General features: G+C 35.8%; 1 protein-coding gene across 2 annotated transcripts; it reads right to left on the bottom strand.

Moving 5' to 3' along the window:
* Positions 1 to 321: 321 nt before the first annotated feature.
* LOC100892443 lies at positions 322 to 11,246 on the bottom strand. Of its 2 annotated transcripts, XM_003730247.3 has the most exons (10): positions 10,837 to 11,246; positions 8,884 to 9,401; positions 7,613 to 7,696; positions 6,736 to 6,858; positions 6,150 to 6,245; positions 5,226 to 5,312; positions 3,444 to 3,572; positions 2,760 to 2,936; positions 2,052 to 2,135; positions 322 to 951 (listed from the first exon to the last, which is right to left on the bottom strand). In XM_003730247.3, the coding sequence occupies exons 2-10, from the start codon at positions 8,923 to 8,925 to the stop codon at positions 901 to 903; spliced, it is 873 nt and encodes a 290-aa protein (XP_003730295.2). In that variant the 5' UTR covers positions 8,926 to 9,401; positions 10,837 to 11,246; the 3' UTR covers positions 322 to 900. The 2 variants fall into 2 exon arrangements, with proteins under 2 accessions (XP_003730295.2, XP_003730294.2); XM_003730246.3 differs by lacking the exon at positions 2,052 to 2,135 and having other exon boundaries at positions 10,837 to 11,243.
* Between the last annotated feature and the right edge of the window lie 552 nt (positions 11,247 to 11,798).

The raw sequence follows: 11,798 nt of genomic DNA, 5'->3' as shown, positions 1-11,798 counted from the left end.
CGCTTTATAGGTTAAACATCTTGATTGAGATGTGTCTAAACCTGTTGATATGGCCAGTGACGTAGTGCGAGTCACGAGGCTTCCATTTAGGAGGTACTGGAACGATTGTCGATTGGGGGGCACCGGCCTTGCTCTGAAAATTAAATGCGAATTTACAAGGCTACGGATGAGGTGACGGGGTGGTGCATGAGGTTGTCAAAGGCATCTTCTTTTCTCGTTTTTCCCCCTTCTCCCTTTCCATTTCTGCCTTTCCTCGCTTTTTCTTTCTTCGTTTCCCCTTCTTTTTCACCTCTTGATGAGGGGATGGGGAGGGGCATGGGGCATGAATCCCCACGTCCCCTGACGACACCGAAACGAGACCTTAACTTGTGGGCGTAGCCTGTACGTGCCATACTCGAAATAAACGTGAATAGTATACAGGAACTCACATCATTCACTAAAATCCAGATCGCTGGTCTCCGACTCGGACTCGGACTTATTTGATTCTCGATTCACAAATACATGTAGTAGGCTTTGAGCAAAAGTATCTACAAAATAATATAGTGTCCATACTATAGAGTTGTGTTGACAAAATTTTACAGAGTTGTATCTGTTCTGCATCAAATATTTTGTTTCCAAGAAATACACTCATGAAGTTAAATTATAAACATGATGTGGCACTGTCGAGTCTCCATATCATATGTCTATCTATGACTGTAACCGTATAATGTTTCTTTAAACATTCTCGATGGAAATCTGAACTCGATGTGATTTCAGACTGACGTACGAAGTTTTTGGTGCCGTGTTCATAAAAGTTGTAAACGACTGTTTTATTAGATAAAACGCGTTTATATAATGGTTTTCATGGTTCCGTTCTCAAACAGAGTCTCGGATTTTTTCCGTCGAATCGGATGCCAACCATCAAGAAATTATACAGCAGCAGCTTGTTGAAGCTCGAACTTGCTTTGGTTCCTGAAAAACAAGTTAAAAGGAAATTATCAATTTACTTGGAGAGAATCAAATCCATAGTCTATGGATGGAAAATATTTCAGATAGGATTAAAAAGCTGTGAAAGTTTAATTACAACAAGAACTTTTTCAAGAGGAATATATACAAATAATGACACACTTTGTGGGCATAAGTCACATTCTACCCCTAAACTCGTATCGGGTAATTGGAAACAAAATATATCTGACCAAAATATTGGGAATTTAAGTACTAATTTTACTCAATACCAGTTACTTTGGTTCAATGTTCATGTTCAATTACATGACCTCAGCAGGAACATTCCACTCCTAATACTTGTATTTTGTTTGATTACATAGAACATGTTTTATGCAGTGTAGTGCATGCATGAACAAGATTAAAAATACATATTTACGATCCATGGTTATCAACCAGAGCCCGAAATGACATAGCTAGGCCTAAGTATTTTTTAGCCGGACTTGTCGATAACTTGACTTGATTTACAAACTTGTATGCTACAAGACCAACCGTTATCGTATATTTTTAAACCCCCTACCATTTGAAAATCAACACTTTTAATGCATGAAATTATAAGCATCAAATCCTTCACAAAGAAATATAAAGCCTAGAAAAGGTAAAGCATTTCATACATAAAGCCGATGTTCACGGTAGGCCTACATGATAATCAAAATTTGTGACACGATTCAGAGTTTATTTAGTATATGTTTTGTGAGTTAGTTCAAATACAAAGGCCAGTATCTTGAAACTGTCATGTCTACAATCGTGGAGGCTCATTGGAACACGTGAATTTCTAAACTTATGGTATATCACAGAACTAAGACTTATGAGGTCTCGAGAAACTGGCCTCACGACTTATCAATATACAGTGCGTCCCAGAAAAGAACGAGACCGAGAATTATCGATGTTTTATCATAACTTAATCACAATTTGTAAAGCTTACATCCTACTCTTTCATTTGATGTAACTCATAGGACCTAAGCTTTACAAATATATGTCATTTATTAATTATAGTTGTGATTAATTTATGACAAAAAATCTCAGTTTCGTTTTTTCTGGGACGCACTGTATAATATTGGAATGCTTACAGGTTGTTTGGTATTAATAGGCATCTGTGATTGAGTTGTAGTGATGTTAGCATTTTCCTCAGCACCGTTAGTTACATCCGATTGCTAATAGATCGGATAGGAGTATTATAAAGAGGTTAAGTTATTGGTTAGTAGAAGTGAAAATAGACGACAGAGGCGTATCAAGAAATCGATACTCAACAAGGGCGGCTATACCTTCAAGAACAGAAGGGACCGGGTTTGGGGGGGGGGGGTGGTGGCTTAGGGAAATGTATCTGGGCAGTTGCTGCCAACTACAAGCTGGTTGATTTTTCAATTAGCTACGGGGGAGGGGGAGGGTAAGGGCTTTTGCCGACTGAATACGCCATCTGATGAAAATGTGCCAATATAATAAAGGTAAAACCAAAACGTCACTTTTAAGATATATTAATATTTAAATCAAACAATGATTAGTGTACCATTATAATACTTGTCGTTAAATTGCAATTAGTGATTTATGAATAGAAAGAGAGAGAGAGAGAGAGAGAGAGGGGAGACAGAATAGTGGGTATATAAGGCACTTCGGAAGAAAAAAACCAAATCGTTAGATGTTAGTTACTTTTGAATAATTATGCATGGATCTTGTAATCAATAGTATATAGCATGCAAGGATTTTTAAAAAAATTATTTCAAAGGCATTAGAACACCTGACAATACGAGGGCCTAAAAAAAGCAAAGTGATTCCTATACCTTTTCATGTTTGATTCCATTGGACGGTGACATTGTTTCATTACCATTAGCCACGCCTCCTCTTCGTTTATCAATGGCCTTAGCCACGCCCACCATACCCGTATCCATGGCGAGTTTATGTGCATCGAAAGACTCGACCATGATTTCTTCACTTGAATCATCAGGACGATCCCATTCCTGAGAGAAAAAAAAAGAGGTGAAAACATTGAAAATATTCGGAGTCGGGATATATTATTACTTGAACGACAAAGTGAGAGGTCTTAGATCTCCCATGATAAATTAATTATAAATAAAACGACTTTGTGTAAAGACCTGTTGGTTTATTACAAGTTTAAACAGTGTTTGTATACAAGCACAGTCTTCAGGGGAAGGCAGTCCAAGCAAAACAGTAATAACTAACTTGCATTTTTGTGTTCTCTTTTTGTGGATAGAAAGTTAAATATGCCGAATTTATCCTGAAGCAATTGCCACTATACCCCATTCTTAAATTATTCAATTCATAGTCTTTTCAGATTACCCCGCATAAATAATACTCTATCCACTTTTTTTTTAAAGGATGTTCATCTGCCCAAATTCAAATAAGCAAAATGCAAGTCCGCGTTTTTTCGTCTGTCGTAAGCGAATCAGTGAGGGCAAATCTTATTTGTTGTTGTTGTTGCATTCTACATAAAATCTATTATTTACCTGATGATCAAAGTCCAGATCAATGCCGCGGTCGATGAGCTGGTGGGCGATCTCGACATGGCCGTTCCTGAGAGCGATCATGAGGAGAGTATAAGCGCTACATCCAGCTGCCTTATCACCGTGTAAATCCTTGAAGGAAACAAGATGGGGACAATTAATTAAAGGCATCGTTTAGCAATGTTAACTCTGAGATGCATGTCCCTATACGCCGTGGTATCAGTGTCTGTGATATGGTGTTATATTGAAGCCCTAACACAATTGCGCTTCAAAATGATCATGAAGTGCCTCAAAAAGTAAAACTCTTTGAGTGACCGGTTATACCATACCCATTTCCCCCAATAGACTGAAATGTTATAAAAAAAAACCGTTTGGAAAACGAAAAATGAAATTTCGATTTCCAATCATAAATATCTTGATAATCAGACAGGCGATCGGCTTGTAAAAGTTATGGGATTCCTGACTGACCTAAAGGTTTATAATGATGATTGAAGCATGAGCTAAATCCAGGATTTTGTTTCAGAATCGAAGGCAATGTTACCGAGTCACTTTAAACAACAAGATCACAAAGACTTTCGAGAAATGAAATTAGGCAATTTCAATACCATAAATGTATTGGCCATAGGAATCACGTTTGGATTATGACTATATAGTCTTGTCATGGTAATTTTCACAAAATTTCAATAGGTGATGGGAAGTGCTATCAAGATTGCCGTTACAGGTTGATTTTTCGAAAGTTTTGCGATCTTCCTCAAAATATGTGGATAACTAACAGTGCGAGTGAAGCCCTTTAACATCCGTTGCAATAAAATACGTAATACATTGGGAAAGTAAAGTATAACCAATATAGTAACTTTGGAGATGATAGATTTCATAATTATTAAGGTTCATAACTAATAAAATGCTCGATCATTTGATTTTTTTTTATTTCCTATGACAAAAAGTTCGTATATTTGTTTCGGCAAATAATATTATGTACCGACCTGGTTTGTAATCTTGTAATATGGACAATATTTCATTGTGTATAGGAGGAGGCAATAAAATGTTGATTTTAAGACATCCACGACTAAAACTATTCGGGAAAAAATGTGAGAAGCATTTTCTTGTACAAATAACTTTAGAAAGGGAGATTCATAAAATCAATATGAGCAAACTCTTTGAAATATAATATGAGCATATATGGTTAACGCTTATAATTTCTTTCTGTTCTCAACTTGTAGAACGTTTACAAGTTTAACAATAATCTATAATTGTCTTCTTGATCCGTCACATTATGGAAAAAGACACCGCCAACTGCAATGATATGAACTAAAATGATCTGCAGAAAATTTCTGATATAACAAGTTGCAGTTGCACAGTTGTTTTGTGATAAAGCGTCATTAATTAGAGATTTGAAAACGATTAATGTTAAATCATTTCCAAGGAGAGAGTTTCTTGGAGCAGATATTCCGGGGTTTTTTGCGTGTTTGTTTGTTCGATGCTTAATTGTTTCTACTTGACTGCAACCCACATTATTGTGGTCAAACCAAGCCTCTACAAACCCCCACTTTTAAGAGAATAACATAATTTTTAATGAATTATTGTCTGAAATTTGGACAAATTTAATAAAACGTCTTTTAGTAGTGAAAGATTATCGCTAATGTTTATAAGTATAAAGCATAGTTAAAATAGAGTCGTGTGTGTTCGCACGTAATATCTCTGCGCTTGATTGCGACCACCCCCCCCCCCCCCAACTCTTCGGAACGGATCTGATTTCCGCCACTGCTTCTAACTTTAGTAACTTACCACTTTCATGTTCATATCAGCATCAATGTGACGTAAAAGATTATTCACTTTATCTTGCTGACCATCGACTACGGCGTGAAATAAACGCTGCAAACAGAAAACAACAAGAAAAGGGGCGTTTACATCTCCGAAATTGTGTAGATAAGGAAAGAAGCCTGTATTGCAACTAAGCGCAATGAATTCCCCTGATCTAAGATAGTCTGAAGGTAGTGTGAGAAATGAGTGTATAGGGATTTCGGAATTAAGTGGGCGTCCATAAAAGGGGCGTCGGAACATAGGGGTGTCGGAGATATTTGAATATCGAAAGGAATGGATGGCGGATCGAGAGATATGCTTTAACCCCCCCCCCCCGGTATAAATCGTGCCTGGTGAAAAATAGTCTGTATTTTATGATAGGGTTGTCAGAATAATATGGGCGTCGAAACGCTGAAGCATGCCTTACATAAAATAAAGATGTGCAATAATAGAGGGTTTTAGTAATATATTAGGGAGTTAAAAACAAGTTGTCGAATGTAGGACGTCATAATGGACGGATATCATAAGGTCGTCAAAACAGACGGCTTCGACGGAACACAGGGGTGTCCGAAGTCGAAACATTATCGGGCGTTGCCGAACATGACTGTGTACGCGAGCGTCGAATGGTCGAAACAGGGGCGTCGGAACAATACGGTCGTCTCGGGACGCAAATAGTATACGGGGAAAAACCACAGGCCAACTTGTTAAATTCGAAAGATTTACCAAAGAGAAGAGATAAACGCAGCCAACACTTCCGACTCTTCAATCATCATCGTTCACCATTTCTTGACTGACATAGCTTATGAACGATTATTACAACGACAGAAAATTTCTTCAAACATCAATAATTTAGTTGCATCAAAAGTGTATGAAATCGACTTGCTCTTTCAAATTGAGTGAGTTGGTTACCTTGGGAACGGGTAGTCTGCAGTCGATCTGATCAACAATTTCTTGAAGCCCAGACTCTTGTGCCATGTCCCTTGCTCCTTGTTTGCCGTTTACACCCTAGATACGATGGGAAAGGGTGTGTCATGTGTGGACAGTGTAATGCATTAGAATAATGATACTGATCAGTAAAAACAAAGTAAAAGAAATTATTTAAAAAGTTACAAATCTAAACGTTTATCTTACTGGTTGACAAACAAAATGTCTCACAGGTCATAGTAATGTACGATATCATGTTAAAATAGGAATTCGAAAAGAGACACGAGTAGTTTGAACATGCTCACTTGCTCAAAATGTATGATGTATCCGGCTTAGAACAATATGAGTCAGTACGATCAGAAGATCATGGTATATTAATTACTACGAGCTCTGACGCCTTAATTATCTCGACTTTTGCCGATTTTGCTCAAATTCAAACTCGGCCCCCTGGCCTCGGCGATCTCAACCATCAGACTATTTAAGAGCTCGTGAGAAAACGGCCATTCAGCTCTGCACATTGATTGTGATACAATTTAAGAGGGATTTAAGAATGTCTGGATTCATGGCTTACCCATGTCTTATGGTTGACATCAATGCCCCTCTCAATTAGAAGTTTAGCAGTCTCGACTTGAACCGAGTCAATAGCCAGCATCAAGAGGTTCCGATATAGAGATTTGGCCATCATGTTCCCGCCCTACACAAAATAAAGTAAACATGATTGATTAGATTGAGATTTAACAAGATCATTAGCAATAATTATGATATATACTTAAATACCGATTATGAACGATAAGAATTGTAAGTGTTGAATTAACCTGAATTAGCATCCAATGTAGTTATAATTTAGAATTGAGTTATTTACCATTTTTACAGGATATGTTTATTATTTTTATACCAACAAGTGACAAGCAATGAAAAAAGGGTTTGGTAATCTTTAAGAGATATTATGCACTATAATAGTCCGCCACTTCATGTATTTCAACCTATAACATTGGATAGAGGTGTCATGGTATAGTGGTTCATTTACTTGACTCTCAATCTAAGGGTTGAGGTCCGAATCACAGGCTGGCACTAATGTCCTTTGGCAAGGCATTAATCAAAATTTGGCACTCGGGACCCAGGTGTAAAACCAACTGCTGGGGTAATGATAATAACGCCACGCACACCATTGATGCTGATGAGGATTCCCAGGGTTAACAAAATTATCATTACTATCGGGTTTAAATGTCTTGCAAATTTTACTCTCGTATTCTCAAATCATCCCCTCACTGAATTTGACATTCTGGGGGTTTGAGAATTCTCTTGCGTCTATTGTTGAAAAAATAAGAAAATTGCGCCATTTTGGCGAACATACATCGCGATGTTTGTCACACAAAATTATTGTGTAAACTAAAAGCGATTGAGCCACCTGGCATAACATGGTATTACTTATAAGTGACCATTCTTACCTCGTCTACATTTATATACATTCCTTGCTGTAGTATTGTATCAATCTCTGCCAATTTCCCAGCTTGCACTGCGGCACAGAGATGCTGCAACATAGAATGATTAGGATGAACATGAATTATGCGGTTTATAGATTAATTAAATATTACAAATTGTTTGAAAGACATTCACCGAATGATTATGACTCGATATCATTTTAATATTGTTACACTTCAAGTCCATCTTCTCAACTTATAATGCCTCCGCCTTAAACTTCTACAATAAATTACGAACTTTGCACAAATATGAAAATGTATTTTTGTTTAGTATATCATTTGCAGAAAACCATATTTCGACTAGCTTGGCGACATTATTAATGGTTGTTCGTTTGTCTCCCATATCTAACAAACATATTATCAAGGTTGGTGGGGGAGAGCATAAATGTAGATCTCTCTATTCGGTAAACCGTTACAGAAACGCAATAAATCATCGTGCACCACATACTTTGTTAACGATTGAAATAATGTTTTTTTCTTCTTTTTTAAAAATATCGTGTGCGCATTGACAGCACTGATGAGTCTCGTCATCCTTCAGCTTTAAAAAAAAGATACTTTTTATAAAATGTAATTTAATGAACATATTTATTTCGTTGCTAACTTTGCTCTGATATTACAAAACAGCATTTTAACAATGGAGATAATATTACAAAGGCCATGATATTAGCACAATGATCAAAATTCATGTTCTACGTTCAAACATGATTGATTAGATTTCGTTATTAGAACATCCATTTAAGAATCCACGATCGAATATATAACTACTTTGTGACCTCGGATTAAGAATGGGATGGTGGATCTATACAGATCCTTCACAAGCCGGTGTTAAAAGCGCTCATCCTTTCATATAACTCCGCCATTTATCTTTATCTGCTTTTGTGGGCATTGTTTACAGACCGGTGTACTCGCTTTGTCGGGACGTAGTGTGGGTATCGATTGCGTCTCGCTTCATTGAAAATGTGTAATATTTTGGCAGACGATTGTGAGGGTATCGTAGTTACTATACGAACATAACTCAATGCATGATTAATTGTGTCTACAGGTCATGTGACGCAGAACTACTGCTAATTGAAACTTCTTTTCAACATTTGACAGGACGGCCTGTCGTCCCAAAACAGATCAAACGGTAGCATAAAGGCTGATGTGCTGCTATATCATTTTTATGTCATGAATGAAACATATAAAGTTTTACAAATAAATTACACATTTAAACAGTTTATGAGAAAACAAAACCTTACCCTTATTTTCTCTTTGCTGTTCTCGTTTTCTGATAACGCCATGGTGTTTTAATCCAGGAAAAATAAATCCAGTAAATCTTCCAGCTAAAGATGAAACTGACAATTCTCCTTTAGTTGAGTTACGTCTTGGCACTTCTCAGTCTGACAGTGTCACATCATAAACCTCAATAAGGCGATGCAATGATCACAACAGTACTACTTAGGCTGACATAGAGTCATCTTGGGACCTGAATTTGAACCCTAGACCTGCAGAAGTAATACTAGAACCAATACCAGACCGGACCAAACTTTTTATTATTTTTACGTTGTGTCGACGAGTGTGAAGGTATATGTAAATGAATTAAGCCTCTATCAAGAGATCTCGCGATGTTCGTTGATGTTCATATCGACCAGAGGCTTGATGACCGTCATATGCTTAGTGATGCGAATATATGATGTTACGTAACACTGCTATCCGTCTCACCTGTACCAATACTGATGAGTATAGAATAATCAAACACTCATCTTCCGATCAAGACCTACAAATCAAGAATAAGTGGTAGAATATTATATTAGCGCCTTTGATTAGGCAACTAGATATTGGCGCTTTAAATACCTGGATTGGATTGGATATTAATGACACATAATCTTAGATCCTCCTCTTTCATTTGAAGCAACTCATAATTATGATGCATATTTCATGCACGAGTGATTGAAAATAATTTGAAGAGAGGAAACCAAAAAGTCATTTGGCGGGCGGTTTCTGAAATTCAAAGAGAAAATCACATTTCTAGAAAGTTCATTTTCTGCCCTTTCATATGACAGCTCAATCAGGAAAACATTACGGAAAACATACGGGAGGTTGTTTCATATTTTTGGTGCTGATATATAGGATTGCAACTATACTCTAAATAAAAATCAACTTAAATTAAGCCCCTCTAAAGTCTTGGGAGCCCCAAACACATTTGTTTTTTAAAATCCTTGCAGAAATATTAAATGACTTCCTCTTTCACATTCTGATACAATATTTTATTTAGGTGAAATTTTGCCATTACATTTCTGGGGCTTCAATATAGACCTGTCCATTACCATTTGAAAACATGCGAATATTACAATGACATGATTGGCATGATTTATATGGGTATTGCTTTTTAATTGATTTTCAAAAGTAGTTGTGATCGTGTTATATATATATATATATATATATATATATATATATATATATATATATGATATAACCCATATCAAATGAAATTCATGCATAAAATAAGATAAGATTCGGTTAATTACTTTATGTTTTAGGTATAAAGGATTAACAGCCTGCAACAATGATGACGAAATAGCAATATAAATGTAAAGGAATTGATATTTTTATGTATTTCATGCATAAAATAAGAAGATTCGGTTAATTACTTTATATTTTAGGTATAAAGGATTAACTATTAACAGCCTGCAACAATGATGACGAAATAGCAATATAAATGTAAAGGTATTGATATTCACAATCCACTATAAATGCAATATATAATTACAAATGTATAATTACAAATTCCATATACGTTTTGATTGGATTTGATTTGATTCGGTTTATTGCAATAAAAGAACATGCAGCTGGGAAGCTGAAACTGTTCAATTTACAAAGTCAATGTACAACACAATAAACGATCAAAGTATGAATGATTAAAACGTACGACTATAAATGCATAATGAAACAAAATGAAAATGAAATATTACATCAAAATCTAAATATATTACAAATATTACATCAAAATCTAAATATATTACAAATATTACATCAAAATCTAAATATATTACAAATATTACATCAAAATCTAAATATATTACAAATATTACATCAAAATCTAAATATAAAAACATTCAAAACATTCATTGATTTCTAAACTACACAAAATGTTGATATCAGACTCCAATTTCCAAAATGTCCAATTGCATGCACTGTCACAGTATACTTACCAAATACGAACAGCCTTACGACTCACCTCCAGCCAGGTGGTATAGATGTCAAATGTAAATGCAAGCACGGTATGACGTTAACAAACCTTCAATTCTGACAACTAACACTGAATCGACCAGATACCGATGCTCTGTCATTCATTATAATATAACCGTCGCATCGCTACAGAGAGATCCTAATTTAATAACGACAGGACTATTATTTGATAATGGCCTTTTGATAAAAGACAGCCCGCGTACACCGAAAAATATAGCCATCAAAGATGCGAGAATACCCGTGTTCGCATATAATATGCACTGAATAATATACGTTCATGGACTGATATAAATACGAAACCACGTCGTGAAATTCTCAACTTTGTTTCCACGAAGGTGAACTCTGGGACCCGTAAGGTTATATGTAAATATAACTTTTGTATTCTCGCATTGCTAGGCTACGATAAACGCTAAAGTACTTCTGTCAACTTTGTTAACTGTGTTGTGTGAATGAGAATAACGAGGGCCTGGCAGTATTATTATCCAGTCGTTATGTTTGCCGAAGTTGAAACCATAAAAGAGCAATTCTTTCTCTTGCTTGAAGAATAACTCTGTGAAGCATTCATTTCTCTACCCTGTATGGAAGCCGTACACGTATGGAATGGATGATTTTGCAGTGATTGAGGAAAATCAAGTACCGTAAATAGATTGTAATGAACCAGTTAAGACTCATGCTCTTTCTTGGTGCATAAATCGACTGAAATAATGCAAACTCCAATATTATTAAGAGGCCTATATAGTTCATTAAACAGTATATGCATGTAATTGAACATCGAAACATTCATTTTTATGTCAAAAACGAAATAAAAGGACAAATTAATGCAAATAGAGAAAAGTCTAATCATTAAAAATGAAACACATAAAGTCAGAATCATACATACAACAAACAAATAAAAGCAGAAAATACAATTTTTTTAAATACACGA

This window comes from Strongylocentrotus purpuratus, unplaced genomic scaffold, assembly GCF_000002235.5.
Source record: "Strongylocentrotus purpuratus isolate Spur 01 unplaced genomic scaffold, Spur_5.0 spur5_scaffold_15, whole genome shotgun sequence".
NCBI lineage: Eukaryota > Metazoa > Echinodermata > Echinoidea > Camarodonta > Strongylocentrotidae > Strongylocentrotus > Strongylocentrotus purpuratus.
Note: the sequence above shows the minus strand (reverse complement) of the source record. Positions and strands in the feature narration are given on the sequence as shown.

Excerpts from the sequence above, each read along its gene's own strand:
- LOC100892443 (XM_003730247.3), bottom strand. The coding sequence starts at position 8,925 with ATGGCGTTATCAGAAAACGAGAACAGCAAAGAGAAAATAAGG. Across the intron at positions 5,313-6,149 it reads GCAGACTACCCGTTCCCAAG|CGTTTATTTCACGCCGTAGT; the intron begins GTAACCAACTCA and ends TTCTGTTTGCAG. Across the intron at positions 3,573-5,225 it reads CTGATATGAACATGAAAGTG|GATTTACACGGTGATAAGGC; the intron begins GTAAGTTACTAA and ends GTTTCCTTCAAG.